The 19,381-nt window shown below is 44.1% G+C and overlaps 1 protein-coding gene across 5 annotated transcripts in view; it reads left to right on the forward strand.

Annotated features, from left to right (window-relative positions):
* The window catches only part of pycr3 (pyrroline-5-carboxylate reductase 3), a 36,988-nt gene extending 20,015 nt beyond the window's left edge, over positions 1-16,973 (forward strand). For all 5 annotated transcript variants that reach the window (XM_061778504.1, XM_061778503.1, XM_061778505.1 and 2 more), the window contains 4 exons: positions 10,220-10,399; positions 10,479-10,691; positions 10,889-10,981; positions 16,670-16,973. In XM_061778504.1, the coding sequence (XP_061634488.1) occupies positions 10,220-10,399; positions 10,479-10,691; positions 10,889-10,981; positions 16,670-16,876 (693 nt within the window). In that variant the 3' untranslated portion in view covers positions 16,877-16,973. The remainder of the gene's footprint in view (positions 1-10,219; positions 10,400-10,478; positions 10,692-10,888; positions 10,982-16,669) is intronic.
* Positions 16,974-19,381: the final 2,408 nt, after the last annotated feature.

Consider the following 19,381-nt stretch of genomic DNA (forward strand, 5'->3'; position numbering starts at 1 on the left):
TCCTGTACTGTGAGGTTCCACCACCAAGTCTCCTTCTCTCCTTTCCTGCCAGAAGATACACCAAGTACTCTCCTGCCTGCTTCTCTGATCACCTTGGCTGCAGTGGTCCAGTCTTCTGGAAGCTCTTCCCGTCCACCGAGAGCCTGTATCACCTCTTCCCGAAAAGCTGCACAACACTCGTCCTGTCTCAGCTTCCACCACATGGTTCTCTTCTCTGCCTTTGTCTTCCTAATTTTCCTCCCCACCACCAGAGTCATCTTACACACCACCATCCTATGCTGTCTAGCCACACTCTCCCCTACCACTACCTTACAGTTGGTAACCTCCTTCAGATTACATCGTCTGCACAAGATGTAATCCACCTGTGTGCTTCTACCTCCGCTCTTGTAGGTCACCCTATGTTCGTGCCTCTTCTGGAAAAAAGTGTTCACTTCAGCCATTTGCATCCTTGTTGCAAAGTCTACTACCATCTGTCCCTCCAAGTTCCTTTCCTGGATGCCGTACCTACCCATCACTTCTTCATCACCCCTATTACCTTCACCAACATGTCCATTACAATCTGCACCAATTACGACTCTCTCTCTGTCTGGGATGCTCAGAACTACATCATCTAGCTCCTTCCAGAATTTCTCTTTCACCACTAGGTCACATCCTACCTGTGGGGCATAGCCGCTAATCACATTACACATAACACCCTCAATTTCAAATTTCAGCCTCATCACTCGATCTGATACTTTTTTCACCTCCAAGACATTCTTAGCCAACTCTTCTTTTAAAATAACCCCGACTCCATTTCTCTTCCCATCTACACCATGGTAAAATAATTTAAACCCTGCCCCTAAACTTCTAGCCTTACTGCCTTTCCACCTGGTCTCCTGGACACACAATATATCAACCTTTCTCCTAATCATCATGTCAACCTATGAAAGAGTTGTAATGGGTATTAGTACCAAATTATTAGTCCACTAAGGAGGGTTGCTGAGTAGCTCTGGTGTTTTTTAATAAGAGGAGATGGAGGAAATATAAAAGATGTTGCGAAGAGAGTCAGTCTTAACTGAGCGAGAGAGGAATTAGAGATTTAGACATATGTTTATGTTGTGATAATGAGAAATGGATGTGTAGGGGGAGGAGGAGGGGGAGGGTAGGGGTTAAAAATATAAGGGGTGAAAGGTTGTTGGAGGTGGGGTTGTTGAGGATATTTTTGGTTTTGATTGGGGGTTAATGAAATGATGTAGATTAAAGAGGGATGGGTGAAAGGAGGTGAAAAAGTATGGGATAGGTAATGGAAAAAATGTATGATGTTTATGGTAGTTGGAGTGGTAGGTTTTTAGGGATGATGTGGAGGTTGTTGGGTATAGGGTTAATGATGGAGATATGGGAAAGGTTTGGAATGAAGGGGGGGAAGATGTGAAGGGTAATGTTGTAAAGAAGGGGGGGGTAAAGTTGGAGGGAGGTTGTATAGAGTGCGGAGATGATTGTGGTAGAATGGAGGGTTGATTTAGGATGAAATGGGTAAGATGAAAGGAGTGTGAAGAGGTGGTAGGGGTGTGTGGAAGGTAAAAAAGGATAGAAGGAGGGGGGGTATGGGAGTTGGTTGGATAAGTTTTGGGAAGGGAAAGAAAAGAAAGATGGGAGGGGTAATATTGGGTGTGATTTAATGGTTGATGAGAGAGAAGAAGATAATTTGGGGATGCAGGCGGGAGGAGGTGTACTCTAATTTTGATTCTTACGCACCAGAAGAGTGCTTTTCTGGTGAGACCTGTGTTTGCACTGGTCCACGTATTTACTGATGTAGCTACCCAATCTGTAGCTCTTTCGCCCTCTTCCACCATTTTTGAAAGATCTTTCCACTCACTTTGGTTGTCTTTGTAAAGTGATACATGTGGTGGTGTCCATTCTTTATGTAATGCCTTTGCTTCCGGACTTAGCGTTACTCAGGCTACGGAGGTGCTTTCCGCGTCCGAATAGACATATGTAATTGTGATTTTTTTGTGGTGTTTTCCTAAGTTTGTCTTCATACTTAGCGTCTGGTCCTGGTCTGGTCTTGTACCACATTGTCACATGTAAGTTGTCGGGTGTCATTCTATCTTGTGCGTCTGTAATGGCTTTTCGCCCCTCTGTTAGGAGGGCTGAGCCTGTCTCACACGGAAGTACATCAGAATCAGAATCATCTTTATTTGCCAAGTATGTCCAAACACACAAGGAATTTGTCTCCGGTAGTTGGAGCCGGTCTAGTACAACAGACAGTCAATTTACAGAACACATCCAGTGAGTAATGGTACAATGGCAAACCTATTCCTTGTATTACAAACGCCTCTTCGTTATTTATTTTGAATTGTCTTTTTACTACTATTCTTCCATCTTGAGTGGGTATCAAAGCTAATTTTAAAACCAATAGGGCGTCTCGTCCCAGCAGATTTACTGGACATTCTGGAAATACTAGAATGCTCATTTTGCATGATATGCCATCAGGGTCTCTTATCCACACTGGTAATGACTGTGGGACTGCTTTTATCTCCCCACTTGCTGTGCAGATCATTATTGATTTTGGTGACATTTGTATGCCAGGAATTTTGTCTTTACAAGTTGTTCTACATGCACCTGTATCACACAGAAAGGTTATAGGTTTGCCATTTACTAATAACGTCACCTCTGGTCTGTCTGTTTGCATAGTCAGTATTTCCTGAAGATTTAGAATTTCTTCAGTACCGTCATATTCTAAAGTCAGTTCCATTTCCCCTTTGTCTCGGTCTAGTCATGCATCTGTAGTTTTTCTGTCTGGACAATCTCTTGATATGTGTCCTTCCTTTCCACAACACCAACACTCCACTCTGTTCTGTCTGAATCCTCCTCTACCCTTTCCTCTAAAACCTCCTCTCTGCATTCCTCTACCTCTTTGTCCTCTTCCTCTCCCTCTGTCGTTTTGATAAAACAATTCCTCATTACTGTCTATGTGGAAAGTATCAATTCTTCCCCCTTTCAACTTTATTTTTTCATTTATAACTGTAGTGTACTGACTAAAACGTGTAGAACTGTATTTGTTTGAATTTCTGTTGTGAAAACTAGTTAAAAGTTTGTTTGGTTCTTTGTGTGGATGGATACTGGGGTGTCCTGCGTTCCGAGGGGTCTGTGAACATTTCAAGTTTTTTTTTTTTTTAATGATTGATTGAATGGGTGGGGCGTCCAATGGGATTCGGGGAAGGAGGTGGGTCGTGTGGGGAGAGCGGGAGATGCGGCGGGAGAGAATATTTTTTTTTGGGGGGGTTCTTGACCTGGTTTTTCCACGCGAACGGATTTACTCTTTCAACGCCACGGGTCCTGCCTGCTCAACGCCACGGGTCCTGCCTGCTCAACTCCACGGGTCCTGCCTGCTCAACGCCACCGGGCTGCCGCTTCGAAGCTACGGGATCCAGTCGCTGTGCCTACTGAAGCGTTTTGAGGGCGCGTTCCTACGCCAATCGGTTTTGGTTTCTTTTCCCCAGTGAACTGAGGGTTCAACGGTTTTGTGAGTACTGCCAGTGAGGGCTACATAACTTTTTCAGCATGGAGAGCATGGTTTACGTACTCTTCCATGGTTCCTGTAGACAAACCAATGTAATGTCTGTCTACCCACATGCAAATTTCTTCTCTGCACATTCTCTGTCTTTCTTTTCACATTCTTCTTCCTTTCTTATTTTGTCTACATTCTCTTTCCGTTCTCTCTCTCCTTCTCAAATTCTCTTTCAGTATTCTGTTTCCTCAAAATCATTTTCCTTCATTTTTTAAGGTTTTTCTTTTTTTTTTTATATATAATTGATTCCTACAACGCGGCTATTTTTTGTGTGTGTATTTAACCAACCATTAAAGCCGTGTTCAGTTATCCATGTGTCTAAATATAAAATTTTATCAGGATCCTCTTTTTTTTCCTTTTTTTTAAATTTAATTTAATGAACTTCCAATCTTTACACTGCAGTGTATACCTGTTTTTTTATTTTACTACTTCCTTTCCCCATTTGAAAGAATTTGGTTCAGTGTAATACTACCTAAGGTGGTCTAGAACACTGTTTCTTTTCAGTAGGACAGCAACTCAAATTTTCTGTTGTGGTAATTCTCACTTCAACCTTTTCAGGTGGAGAATTCTTGCCTGCGCATCCACACCAGTCTGCTGTTTACAATCCCACTGTTTTGGTATGGAATGGAAAACCTAGTGGTTTCCCATTTCCCATTTACACTCTCATTCAAACAGTTTTCATTCACACTGGCTCGTCAGAGGACTCCGCCGTCCTATACGGAATTTAACTACGTCTGTCAACAGCTCGTTAGAGGACTCCGCCGTCCTATACGGAATTTAACTACGACGCCACGAAACTTTCCTAGTTTCTTTATTTTACCCGCCATTGACTAGTATTCACAGGTTAGCTTGAGGCGGAATGTAGACTCCAGCCAGAATGAATGATGCGAACTCATGCGGGAATTCCAGTCCGAGATCCCTATCATACGACAACGCACAGTGAACGAAGTAACCAATTCTTGGTCGCTAAGCAACATGCTAAAAGTACCCACTTCTTGACGCTTGCAGTGTAACCCTAAACCAAAGTAGGCAGACAATAACCACGCTGTTGTCGCTGCTCCTGATGGTTTACGCTCACACATAGATTGCTAACATGTTGATGAAGGACAGGCTACGTGAAATTTCTCCCTCTCTAGACATCTTAGCGATGGATAGAATTCTCCCACATTTGAAACCCCTCGGCTTGAATAACATTACCGTATTTTCCGGACTACAGAGCGCATCGGATTATAAACCGCGCCCACTTCGTGTCGAATTTTTTATTTTTATTTTTTACATACATTAGCCACACCGGACTATACGCCGCCGATATATGCGTTGCGAAATTAGATATTTACACAGAAAGATTTTGTAAATGTTTATTTACATACCTTCTTTCCAAACAGTGCCTGTAACACGGCAGTAAAACGGCTCAAACATAACAGAAAAGTCATTGTTTTTATTCATCCTCCTCCTGTTCACTGAAAACACTGAAGTCGTCTTTGTCAGTGTTGGGGTTGAAGAGCCACAGAACGTCTTCATCACACACCATTTCAGTCTCTCTGTCGCTCTCAATGTCATTTTCATCTCGAGACACAGTTACCGCTGAAGTTGTGCTGTTCTCCTCACGTAGCATTCCAGCCTTTCAAAATCCGTTGGTGATTGTAGATTCTTTCACACTGCTCCACGCATTTAAGATCCACTGGCAGACCTCAGAAAAAGATGATCTTCGCATGCGGACAGTTTTTGTGAAAGATTTCTCACCGCTGGTCATCCAAGCCTCCCACTCACCTCGGAGTGCCGCTTTAAAAGCACGATTCACACTGATGTCCAGTGGCTGCAAAAACTTTGTTGTACCTCCAGGAATCACAGCTGGACTTGAGTTTGAGCTCTTGATGGCTGTGTTTACAAAATCTGTTATATGGTCCCTCATACTGTCCAAAACAAGCAATGCTTTAAAGTGTTACAGTATGTGTCCCAGACCCCTACTGTAACACGCCCGTCAGACATTCAGTTTGTCAGTTTATGTTTGAAAGGGGACAATGCAATTTCATAAAACACATGAAGTACACATGGTTAAAAAAGCCAGAATTAGCCAGAAGGCTAGTTTTCATCTGTAGTCCCCTGGCCATGATGTAAAAAAGCAGTAAAATACATCTACAAGACAATATAATACAGGATACATAATCAAACTATACTATTAAGAAAGAATAAAACCATAATTTTTTTGATCATAACAAAAAAACAACATAACTTTTAGTGTTGGCAGCTATAGGTGTTAACTAGCCACATTTTCAGTTTTTTTGTGAAGGCCTTGTATGTTGTAAGCAGTTTAACCTCCTCAGGTACTGAGTTGCACTCACCAGCGGTCCTCACTGACCAGGCTGACTTACTGAAAGTCATTAAGCTTTCTATCATCCACCCTTTTTGTTAACTTTAACGACTATGCCTTTTGGGAGTTTTTCTTTTGGCATAGTCGCTTAAACACAACCATTGTTGGAAGCTTTTGTCCGGAAGCGGTGCAGCTCAAAACACAGGTGAAGTGCGTTCTCTCGTGGCCAGTTACGTGCAGCAGCTCTATTTCCCTCCTGGATGGACAGATCGACAGCTTTCAACTTAAAAGCTGCATTATACGCTTGTACTTTCCATGATGAGGGTGTGAAAAATGAAAAATATTTTGCGTTCGTCGTGCGTGTCGTGCTGCGTTTTGCTTTGAGCGCGACAAAAACTAGCGTTGTCGTCTACACGCAGGAGGCATCTGCGCATGCCCAAACCCTAGTGTATTATGGGAAGTGGTCATGTTTTAAGCATTACCTTCAAAGAAGTTCTTACTTATTGCACCCCCTGATAGCCGTTCACGGGAAAAAAAAATCTATATTTTAGCCACATCGTTACATAGGCCACAGGGTTCATAGCGCGGGAAAAAAGTACCGGTAGTCCGGAAAATACGGTATTCAGTCTACGGCCCTGACAGGCCCCACCAATCCGGCCCATCTTGGGTTCTTCCTTACAAGCTCCACAGCTCTTCATGTCAATCCTGAGTTCCGAGGGAAAGCCTTCCTTGTAGCTCGCCCAATCAGCGACCAAAAATGCCACCTTGCATATCGAGGATGTCACCCGGCACCACCTGTCGCCTGACAGTTACGACAGCCAAATTGTGATTTCTTAATTTTTCAAACAACACCAATATGAATTTGACCCTGAAATTCTTGCCAAAACTAAATTTGAAGGAACTCAGGCAATTGACATCAACTATGACACCAAAACCCTGCTTGCTCATTCCTGATCTGCTACAGACCTTAACTTAGTGGCCCTAACCATCTTCAGTCACTGCATGATTCTCAGCATAGCCTACCTGCCCTACCAAAAGCTGCGGAACTGCTTAGAACAGCACTCCAAGCTCTTCCGTAGGAATAGAACGGCTGAACCCAAACCTGACCCCATACAGACAGTGGAAGAGGTCCTCCTTGACCTAAATTACACCCCCTTTTGAATCTAGACTAGGACTTAATTCTGTCATCAAGATTAGAAGCTCTATTTAGCACCTTGCTTCTCCTTGACTGATGAGTCAGGTTCTACACATTACTGTTATTCCCCCAGGGTGCTAAGTTGAAGCTAGCTTCCTCATCTTTCTTTTTCTTCTTTAGAACTGTGTTGAAATTTTTGTTTTTTTGTCTTCTTCTTTGATTTTTACTGAGAACTCTACACCTATTTGTGTAGCTGTAGTGTTAGCTTCAAGCCTGCCCCCAATTACTGGTCTCACTGCCAGCCCAACATATACAGTGGGTACGGAAAGTTTTCAGACCCCTTAAATTTTTCACTCTTTATATTGCAGGCATTTGTAAAAATTTTCACCCATTAATTTACACACAACACCCCATATTGAGAGGGAAAAAAACCTAATTGTTGAAATTTTTGCTGATTTATGAAAAACAAAAAACTGAAATATCACACAGCCATAAGCATTCAGATCTTTTGCTGTGACACTCATATATTTAACTCGGGTGCTGTCCATTTCTTCATCATCCTTAAAATGGTTCTACAGCTTCATTGGAATCCAGCTGTGTTTGATTTTACTGATTGGACTTCATTAGGAAAGCCACAGATCTGGCCAAGGTTACAAAAAAAATGTCTGCTGCACTTAAGGTTCCTAAGAGCACAGTGGCCTCCATAATCCTGAAATACTAATCTGTGCATTGCTCACTGTACATCGTCCACCAGCTTTCACCCCGAGTCCAGCCTCCTTTACCAATGTTTGTCTGTCCTTTGTTCTGTAGTTAGACACCTCTGTATTGTTTCCTGTAGATTCCCCTGTTAGACTTCATGAAATTTTCTATAAAACCACTACCTGTATCGTTTGTGTTTGGATACGACAAGACCTCTGTAATGGAGAACTCGTTTTTCCTAAATGTAGCAACCTTCAGATTATAAGACTGATAAAATTTTTCGTCACTTTACCTAAATTCTACACACACAAAAAAGAGACGTGGTGCCCTTTACGAGACAATAATAGTTTGATTGTGACGTTAACGTATACTACTCGTGCACTCACTGTTGTAGTCTCGCCACGCTGGACTATTTGCATATCTGTTGTTGACCAATACTGGTCACTCATGCCAGAGTAGCATCTGCCCCATTTGCACACTGATTGAGGAGTATCTGCAACATTTGCACAATCAACATTGTCCCAGATTATCGCACTACTCGTCACTTTAAATTGCATACACTCCTTGAAGTCTCGGCGCCCTTTGTACAATGGTCATTGCACCGGACTATTGCAAGATTAGTCATTCGAACTGCTCTAAGTGCTAGAGAACTGGTGCACAATTGTCAAAAATAAATACATAAATAAATGTACCGGCATTACCAGATAACTCAACCCTTTATTGCTCAGTGACTTGTTTTTCTCAATGTCTTTATGTCTCAAAAATGTTCTCTGTCAATTGACTGCCTGTTGTCGTACTAGAGCGGCTCCAACTACCAGCGACAAATTCCTTGTGTTTTTTGGACATACTTGGCAAATAAAGATGATTCTGATTAAACCGTAAATTGAACTGACCTGGAAGTGAACGCGGGCGTTCACCTTCAACAAATGTATTCCGTAAATAAATTGTTTTAACCAAACCCAATATATGCTACACTGTACACGATGGCAACGCAGAGTAAATGTATTTTTTGATTGATGGGATCGGCGAATTATGACATTAAAATGCTAATTATCGGCCGATACTGCTGCTTTTGTTTTCCCAGCCGTTTTTGCCTTGCCAGGAAACTCGAGAAACCTCTGGTCCATCCGCAAGTTACACTCTCAACCAAGCGTAAAAGCGTGGCCCGGCAGGAAAAGTTACGAGTGCAACTTCCCGCATCTGCATGACCATCAATTTTCATTTTTGTAGTCCTTTTCAGTTTGACTTCCTTTGTCTTTTTCCCCGACGTTTCATCTGCCTGGTTCCTGTCTGAGACCACTGAGAGAGTCCCTCAGAATCGGTGAATACGTGATCCACGAATAATGAGTAAACATTGTAGCAACTACCAGAATAAGTACAAATTGGTGCATAGTATCTTGGGGTAAGTTTAACAGTCTTATGAGTCCCAACTTTATTCTCTCTCAACACGCATCAGTTCATTTACGCTCATCAGCCATTCACTCTGTTCTGCTGTGCAATGTATTCTTGTCTTTTATTACGTAGTTAACTCCCTCTCCATTTGACCCCAATTTCCTGTAGTTTCACATTATATGTTCTACATATCAAACATCCGATTGTATACTGTGTTTGATTCAACGATATTGACCTCTACAATCGAGAACTAATTTTACATAACTGTGACAAACCTTTCAGAAAAAGATTGATCCACAAAGTTTTTCGTCGTTTTTGCCCTGCTGTTAGCTAATCAACGATGTGGTGCCCAATTTTTATACTAACTAAACATCTTTAGTTACAACATCCTCCCATTTCACTTGAAACATACCACAGGGAACAAAGGAGAACACAAAAGTTATCCTCTGACCCCTTAACACAGTTTTTCTTTAACACCAATATATGCTACAACATTATTAAAACTATGTATAATTTCCATTCAATTTTACAATTAGGTGCTACTTTTTGTTGGTCAATCACATAAGATCTCATTAAAAAAAAAAATACTGAAAGTTTGTGGTTGCGAGGTAGCAAAAAGTTAAAGGGGTATGAATACTTTTTCAAGGCACGGACTGTATGCTGTAATATGCTACTCTTATGACTGATTATTTCTATTAGGCACTTGTCGGACTCTTGCAGAATGATATTGGACTTTTGTGTAACCCACTCAAGATGCTGTGTCCAATAAAGCAGCATTAAAAAGAATTGCAGTTAATCTCAACTGCTGTTTCACAAAAGACGTGAAGCGGTAATTACGTCAAGCAAAATACTCCCCTGGATTCTGTGTGCCCAGCCATTTTTATTTTCATCTGCGTGTGTTTGCGCGCGCATGCGTGTCTGTGCGGCTGAGTGGCGGAAAGGGATTGATTTTAACTATGTAAAGCACTTTGAGTTACATGTTATTGTATAAAAAGTGTTTTTTTAAATAAAGTTTGATTTTATTTAAGTTGAGGCTTGGCTGCGACAGTTTTAATATTGTGGCCCCCAGAGGACGAATTATGAAATCGCATACGCATTCAAGCAAATGAAATCTTTTTTTTGTTTGTTTCAGGAGCTGAACATCACTACTTCTCACTCCAACACAGAGGTTGTGTGCACTTCAGATGTTATCTTTGTAGCAGTCAAACCTCATTTAGTTCCAATTGTTCTCAATGAGATCTCGCAGCACGTCACTGACAAACACACAATTGTGTCCGTTGCAGCAGGAGTCACCCTGGCAACACTAGAGGAGGTGAGTGCCCGAGCTTGTGACCTTTAAATGTATTGTTTCTGACAAGTAATTGCTTTTTTTTTTGCATCACATGTACAAGCTCCTGCCACAGGGTTCATGTGTCATCAGACTGATGCCAAATCTTCCATGTGTGGTTCTGGAAGGTGCACTCTTATTTGCACGAGGGACTAATGCTAAACAAGAGCATGGTGCCCTATTGTGCTCCTTGTTGCAGCACTGTGGTTTGGTAGAAGAGGGACCTGAAGCTTGGATTGACGTCCATACTGGACTCAGTGGGAGCGGAGTTGCGTTTGTGAGTCCTTGATGAAATTGCTCAGAGAACTAAAGTACTACAGTGTGGACATGATTACTGATATATATATTTATGCAGTAATAGGCATTATACATCCAATTGGATGGATTGCTCATCATTTTCACTGGTACACTCTACTATTCAATCTGTTTGAAGTAAACTCTTCTGCTTCTGAGTCACATTATCTTTCTCTGCAGGTATACCTATTTGCAGAAGCACTGGCAGATGGAGCAGTTAAAATGGGCATGCCCAGCGCTCTAGCCCAAAGAATTGCATCTCAGACTGTTCTGGTCAGTTTCATTGATTGTGTCACTGATGCTTGTACTGTCAATATGTACAGTGGGTACAGAAAGTATTCAGACCCCCTTAAATTTTTCACTCTTTGTTATATTGCAGCCATTTGCGAAAATCATTTAAGTTCATTTGTTTCCTCATTAATGTACAGACAGCACCCCGTAATGACAGGAAAAAACAGAATTGCTGCAATTTTTGCAGATTTAAAAAAAAAAAAAAAAAAGACAAACTGAAATATCACACAGCCATAAGTATTCATACCCTTTGCTCAGTATTTAGTAGAAGCACCCTTGTGAGCTAATACAGCTATGAGTCTTTTTGGGAATGAGGCAACAAGTGTTTCACACCTGGATTTGGGGATCCTCTGCCATTCCTCCTTGCAGATCCTCTCCAGTTCTGTCAGGTTGGATGGTGAACGTTGGTGGACAGACATTTTCAAGTCTCTCCAGAGATGCTGAATTGGGTTTTAAGTCAGGGCTCTGGCAGGGCCATTCAAGAAAAGTCACTGAGTTGTTCTGAAGCCATCCCCTTCGTTATTTTAGCTCTGTGCTTAGGGTCATTGTCTTGTTGGAAGGTGAACCTTGAGCCCAGTATGAGGTCCTGAGCACTCTGGCGCGGCCCGAGGGAGAAGTGGGTGGGTAGAGTGGGTAAAACTGCATGGAGGTGCACTTTGCAAGTTCCAGAGAAGAAGTGCACGGGGAGTTTGAGGTCTCTAAGGAGAGACAAAACCCACATGTCCTGTGCTGTTGAAGCCATGCATGTGTGAAAGTCACGGAAGAAGCAAAATGACTCAGCGGCTATCGACTGAGCGGGCGAGCTCTGTAGAGAAGTCACTATGAAGCTCAGCGTGATGGCTGAAAATGCAGTCCATTGTTTAGGGACCGAGTTCACAAATTGCTTTTCGAATGGGCGCATTTGTGTAGGTGAAAAACGTGGCCATATTTGCCTGCTTTCTCCATTGCCTCACCGAACTCTTCCCATGCCCGAGTTTTTGCTTCAGCGACCACCAAAGCTGCATTCCGCTTGGCCAGCCGGTACCCATCAGCTGCCTCAGGAGTCCCACAGGCCAAAAAGGCCCGATAGGACTCCTTCTTCAGCTTGACGGCATCCCTCACCATTGGCGTCCACCAACGGGTTCAGGGATTGCCGCCACGACAGGCACCGACCACCTTACGGCCACAGCTCCGGTCGGCCGCCTCAGCAATGGAGGCATGGAACATGGTCCACTCGGACTCGATGTCCCCCGCCTCCCCCGGAACATGAGCGAAGTTCTGTCGGAGGTGGGAGTTGAAACTCCTTCTGACAGGGGATTCCACTAGACGTTCCCAGCAGACCCTCACAATACGTTTGGGCCTGCCACGTCGGACCGGCATCTTCCCCCACCATCTGAGCCAACTCACCACGAGGTGGTGATCAGTTGACAGCTCCACCCCTCTCTTTACCCGAGTGTCCAAGACATGCGGCCGCAAGTCCGATGACACGACCAGAAAGTCGATCATCGAACTGCGACCTAGGGTGTCCTGGTGCCAAGTGCACGTGTGGACGCCCTTATGCTTGTTCGTTATGGACAATCCGTGACGAGCTCAGAAGTCCAATAACAGAACACCGCTCGGGTTCTGATCGGGGGTCCATTCCTCCCAATCACGCCCTTCCAGGTCTCACTGTCATTGCACACGTGAGCATTGAAGTCCCCCAGTAGAAAGATGGAGTCCCCAGCGGGAGCGCTCTACAGCACCCCCTCCAAGGACTCCAAAAAGGGTGGGTACTCTGAACTGGTGTTTGGTGCATAGGCACAAACAACAGTCAGGACACGTCCCCCCAACCAAAGGTGGAGGAAGGCTACCCTCTCGTCCACCGGGGTGAACCCCAACGTACAGGCGCCGAGCCGGGGAGCAATAAGAATACCCACACCTGCTCGGCGCCTCTCACCGTGGGCAACTCCAGAGTGGAAGAGAGTCCAACCCCTCTCGAGAGGACTGGTACCAGAGCCCAAGCTGTGTGTGGAGGAGAGTCCGATTATATCTAGTCGGAACTTCTCGACCTCACACACGGGCTCCTCACACTCACACTCGGGCTCCTTCCCTGCCAGAGAGGTGACATTCCACATCCCGAGAGCCAGCTTCTGTAGCCGGGGATTGGATCGCCAAGGTCCCCACCTTGGGCCACCGCCCAGCTCGCACTGCACCCGACCCCTATGGCCCTTCCCACAGGTGGTGAGCCCATGGGAAGGGGGACCCACGTTACCCTTTCGGACTGTGCCCGGCCAGGCCCCATGGGTGCAGGCCCGGCCACCAGGCGCTCTCCTTCGAGCCCAAACCCCAGGCCTGGCTCCAGAGGGGGGGGCCCCCGGTAACCCGCGTCCGGGCAAGGGAAACCTGAGTCCATAATTTGTCTTCTTCATAAGAGGTCTTTGAGCCGTGCTTTGTCTGGTCCCTCACCTAGGACCTGTTTGCCATGGGTGACCCTGCCAGGGGCATAAAGCCCCAGACAACTTAGCTCCTAGGATCATTGGGACACACAAACCCCTCCACCACGATAAGGTGACGGCTCAAGGAGGGGCCTGTAAAACATACGCTATCTTAAAAACATACGGTAGCATGCATGCACGCTAAAACAATGTTTTTAAAAAGGCAGTGGAAGCAAAACTGAGTTCGGTTTGACTTTATTGAAGTATTTAACAATGTAAACAGTGAGTTCGGTTGCACTTTATTGAAGTATTTAACAATGTACTCATGTTATTTTTTGATCAATCCTCATCTTCTGTATCCGAAATGAACAGCTGGGCAAGTTCTCCATCAAACATGCCGGGTTCCCTCTCATCATTGTCGGAGTCAGTCTCATTGCCGGGGGGCTGTTCAGCAATGATGCCGGCTTTCGCGAAAGCTTGGACAACAGTCAAAGCAGATACCTTAGGCCAGGCATCCACAATCCATTCACATATGGTGGCGTAACTCGCTAGTCTACCTGTCTTAGTAAAGCTGTGTTCGCCATCTGTCATCCATCGCTCCCACGCTGCTCGCAACTTCACTTCGAACGCCCTGTTTACACCGATGTCCAGCGGTTGGAGTTCCTTCGTCAAGCCTCCCAGAATGATGGCAAGCTCCAAGTTCATTTGCTGCACTTGGTTTTTCGCAGTGGCTGTGAGATGGGCGCGCATGGAGTCACAGATCAACAGGGACGGTGACGTGTGGAAAAAAACATCTGGTCTCTTTACCTACACCTCACTCAGCCACTCTCTCATTTTCTCCTCGTCCATCCAGCCATGCTGTCCTCAGTCACGTCCGCCTTTCATCTATATAAGCAGCGTGTCGGTAGGAAATGCTCCCAGTCAGTCAAGCGGAGCACTCGTCAAAGTCACACAACAACATTTACAGATTTCGGAATTTGGTGCACACATAAGGCGCGCTGCGTTATAAGACGCCCCGTCCATTTTGGAGAAAATTAAAGACTTTTAAGTGCTTTTTGTCGTGAAAATACGGTATTCAGACCCTTTGCACAGTATTTAGGAGAAGCACCCTTTTGAGCTAATAAAGCCATGAGTCTTTTTGGGAATGATGCAACAAGTTTTTCACACTTGGATTTGGGGATCCTCTTCCATTCCTCCTTGCAGATCCTCTCCAGTTCTGTCAGGTTGAATGGTGAACATTTTCAGGTCTCTCCAGAGATGCTCAAGTCAGGGCTCTGGCTGGGCGATTCAACAACAGTCACTGAGTTGTTCTGAAGCCACTCCTTCGTTATTTTAGCTGTGTGCTTAGGGTCAGTGTCTTGTTGGAAGGTGTCGCTTCGGCCCAGTCTGAGGTCCTGAGCACTCTGGAGAAGGTTTTCGTCCAGGAAATCCCTGTACTTGGCCGCATTCATCTTTCCTTCGATTGCAACCAGTCTCCCTGTCTCTGCAGCTGAAAAACACCCCCACAGCATGATGCTGCCACCACCATGCATCACTGTTGGGACTGTATTGGACAGGTGATGAGCAGTGCCTGGTTTTCTCCACACATACCGCATAGAATTACGGCCAAAAAGTTCTATCTTGGTCTCATCAGACCAGAGAATCTTATTTCTCATCATCTTGGAGTCATGTGGGCTTTCATGTGTCTTGCACTGAGGTGAGGCTTCCGTCGGGTGACTCTGCCATAAAGCCTCGACTGTTGGAGAGCTGCAGTGATGGTTTGACTTTTTAGATCTTTCTCCCATCTCCCGACTGCATCTCTGGAGCTCAGCCACAGTGATCTTTGGGTTCTTCATTTGCTCTGACATGCACTGTAAGCTGTAAGATCTGATATAGACAGGTGTGTGGCTTTCCTAATCAAGTCCAATCACTATAATCAAACACAGCTGGACTCCAATGAAGGAGTAGAACCATCTCAAGGATTATCAGACGAAATGGATAGGACCCGAGTTAAATATGAGTGCCACAGCATAGGGTCTGAATACTTATGGCTGTGCTATCCATCCATCCATTTTCTGAGCCGCTTCTCCTCACAAGGGTCACGGGAGTGCTGGAGCCTATCCCAGCTATCAACGGGCAGGAGGCGGGGTACACCCTGAACTGGTTGTCAGCCAATCGCAGGGCACTGGCTGTGTGATATTAGTTTTTCTGTTTTAATAAATATGCAAAAATTACAACAATTAATTTTTTTTCTGTCAATATGGGGTGCTGTGTGTACATTGAGGAAGAAAAATGCACTTAAACTATTTTTGCAAATGGCTGCAATATAACACAGTGACAAATTTAAGGGGGTCTGAATACTTTCCGTACCCACTGTAAATACTAGAGAATATCGTCTGGTCGGATGAGAGCAAAATTTAACTGTTTCGTTGCCATAATGCACACCATGTTTGGAGGAGAAATGGCACTTCACATCACCCTAAAAACATCATACCAACAGTGAAGTTCGGAGGTGGGAACATGATGGTGTGGGGCTGCGATTTAGCAAATGGTACTGGTAAACGTCACATTATTGAAGGAAGGATGAATAGGCAAATGTAGCGAGACATTATTGACAAAAAACTGCTGCCATCTACGAGGATGATGAAAATGGAACAAGGGTGGACACTTCAGCAGGATAATGATCCAAAACATACTGCCAAGGAAACTCTCAAATGGTTTCAAAGAAAAACAATAAAGCTGCTTGAATGACCCAGCCAATCACCGGACTTTAATCCAATCGAAAAACTATGGAAAGAACTAAAACTCAAGGTCCATAAAAAAAGCCAATGCAACCCTCAAGATTTGAAGACTGCTTGTGTGGAAGAATGGGCCAAAATCACACCAGAGCAATGCATGCAACAAGTTTCTCTATACATGAGGTGTCTTGAACCTGTCATCACAAACAAAGGCTTTTGTACAAAGTATTAAATAAATGCCAGTTGGCATGTTCAATACTTTTTCCTTGTCATTTCACATTATTACACAATTTAATTTCTGATCTTATTTGTTCTACTTTCTTTTTATGTATGGATTATTTGGGTTGTTCCCAACATCTGGTGAAATTTTCAGGTCAATAGCACCTTTTGAAGTATATTTAGTGAGAAAAAACGGTGATGTGTTAAATACTTATTTCAGCCGCTGTAATTGCAACTGTTATTTTCCTGTCAAACTCCTGTGACTCAGTCAACATACTTTGGCTGTCTGTATTTTTGGGTGTCTCTTGGCATTGGATAAATTTCACTGCTGTCTGTTGCAGGGTGCTGGTCATTTATTACGTGACTCCAATAAGCATCCAGCTCAGCTTCGTTCAGAGGTCTGCACCCCAGGTGGGACAACCATCTGTGGGCTTCATGCTCTGGAACAAGGAGGTGTGAGGGCATCAACCATTACTGCTGTGGAGTCTGCCACTGAGAGAGCAAGGGAGCTCGGTCGAAAGTCTGCAGCACCTGGAAGCAGAAAATAATAGCTGCTTGTTACCATTTACATCTCTGTAAAGTCTTTTAATATCAAGACACTTTTTCTCTTTTATGAAATGAAATAAAGTATTTCTTTTGACTCCATTTATTATTCAAATATTATCTGGTGAGAATTTGATATGTAAACTCTACGAACCTACGAAATTTAAGTCAATTGTTGTACATGTCTGTAGTCCTGTACTTGACAGGTGATCACTGGTTGTAGTCAGCTTTTTGGCCCTTGGCTGTGATAGGCAGCAGCTGCCTGCTTTAAAGGGGAGGTTTCTTTTTTTTTTAAGAAACCACCCCACCTGAGGAAGAACAATCCACCAGAGACGAAACATGAGACTGACATGGTGTCAGTCATTTGCCGTGCCCATCCTTTGTTTGCTAACAACTGGACAAGTCAAGCAAAGAAAAGCAAACTGAAGGAATCTCAGGCAGCTGAGACTATTCACAACAGATACGAAATTACAACCCCTATTCCAATGAAGTTGGGACGTTGTGTTAAACATAAAATACAATTATTTGCAAATCATCCATCCATCCATTTTCTGAGCCGCTTCTCCTCACTAGGGCCGCGGGTGTGCTGGAGCCTATCCCAGCTGTCATTGGGCAGGAGACTGGGTACACCCTGAACTGGTTGCCAGCCAATCGCAGGGCACATATAAACAAACAACCATTCACACTCACATTCACACCTACGGGTAATTTAGTCTCTCCAGTTAATGCATGTTTTTGGGATGTGGGAGGAAACCGGAGTGCCCGGAGAAAACCCACGCAGGCACGGGGAGAACATGCAAACTCCACACAGGCGGAACCGGGGATTGAACCCGGGTCCTCAGAACTGTGAGGCTGACGCTCTAACCAGTCGTCCACCGTGCCTATATTTGCAAATCATGTTCAACCTATATTTAAATGAATACACAACAAAGACAAGATATTTAATGTTCAAACTGATAAACTTGTTTTCGCAAATAATCATTAACTTCGAATTTTATGGCTGCAACACATTCCAAAAAAGCTGGCAGTGGGTCATGTTTACCACTGTGTTACATGACCTTTTCTTTTAACAACATTCAATAAACGTTTGGGAACTGAGGACATTAATTGTTGAAGCTTTGTAGGTGGAATTCTTTTCCATTCTTGCTTGATGTACAGCTTCAGCTGTTCAACAGTCCGGGGTCTCCGTTGTCGTATTTTACGCTTCATAATAGGTCTGGACTACAGGCAGGCCAGTCTAGTACCCGCACTCTTTTACTATGAAACCACGCTGTTGTAACACGTGCAGAGTGCCGAATATGGTTTGGCATTGTCTTGCTGTAATAAGCAGGGGTGTCCATGAAAAAGACATTGCTTGGATGGCAGCATATGTTTCTCCAAGACCTGTATGGACCTTTCAGCATTAATTGTGCCTTCACAGATGTGTAAGTTACCCATGCTATTGGCACTAACACAGCCCCATACCATCGCAGATGCTGGCTTTTGAACATTGCATCCATAACAGTCCGGATGGTTCTTTTGCCCGGAGGACACGACGTCCACAATTTCCAAAAATTAGAAACGTGGACTCGTCGGACCACAGATCACTTTTCCACTTTGCATCAGTCCATCTTAGATGAGCTCGGGCCCAGAGAAGCCGGCGATGTTTCTGGGTATTGTTGATAAATGGCTTTTGTTTTGCGTAGTAGAGTTTCAAGTTGCACTTACGGATATAGCGACGAACTGTATTTACTGAGATTGGTTTTCTGAAGTGTTCCTGAGCCCAGGTGGTGATATCCTTTACACATTGATGTCGGTTTTTGATGCAGTGCTGCCTGAGGGATTGAAGGTCACGGGCATTCAATGTTGGTTTTCGGCCTTGCCGCTTACATGCAGTGATTTCTCTAGATTCTCTGAACCTTTTGACGATATTATGGACCGTAGATGATGAAATCCCTACATTCCTTGCAATTGTACGTTAAGGAACATTGTCCTTAAACTGTTCGACTATTTTCTCACACACTCTGTCACAAAGAGGTGAACCTTGCCCCATCTTTTCTTGTGAATGGCTGAGCAAATCAAGGAACCTCCTTTTATAACCAATCATGGGACCCACCTGTTCCCAATTAGCCTGTTCACCTGTGGGATGTTCCAAACAGCCTTTTTTGCCACCTGTCCCAGCTTTTTTGAACATGTTGCAGCCATAAAATTCTAAGTTAATAATTATTTGCTAAAAACAATAAAGTTTGTCAGTTTGAACCTTAAATATCTTGTCTTTGTAGTGTATTCAATTAAATATAGGTTGAACATGATTTGCAAAGCGGCATGGTGGGCGACTGGTTAGAGTGTCTGCCTCACAGTTCTGAGGACTGGGGTTCAATCCCCAGCCCCGCCTGTGTGGAGTTTGCATATTTTCCCCGTGCCTGTGTGGGTTTTCTCCGGGCACTCCGGTTCCATCCCACATCCCAAAAACATGCATGGTTGGTTAATTGAAGACTCTAAATTGCCCGTAGGTGTGAATGTGAGTGCAA

Source organism: Phyllopteryx taeniolatus, chromosome 7 (genome assembly GCF_024500385.1).
Source record: "Phyllopteryx taeniolatus isolate TA_2022b chromosome 7, UOR_Ptae_1.2, whole genome shotgun sequence".
NCBI classification, from domain to species: Eukaryota; Metazoa; Chordata; class Actinopteri; order Syngnathiformes; family Syngnathidae; genus Phyllopteryx; species Phyllopteryx taeniolatus.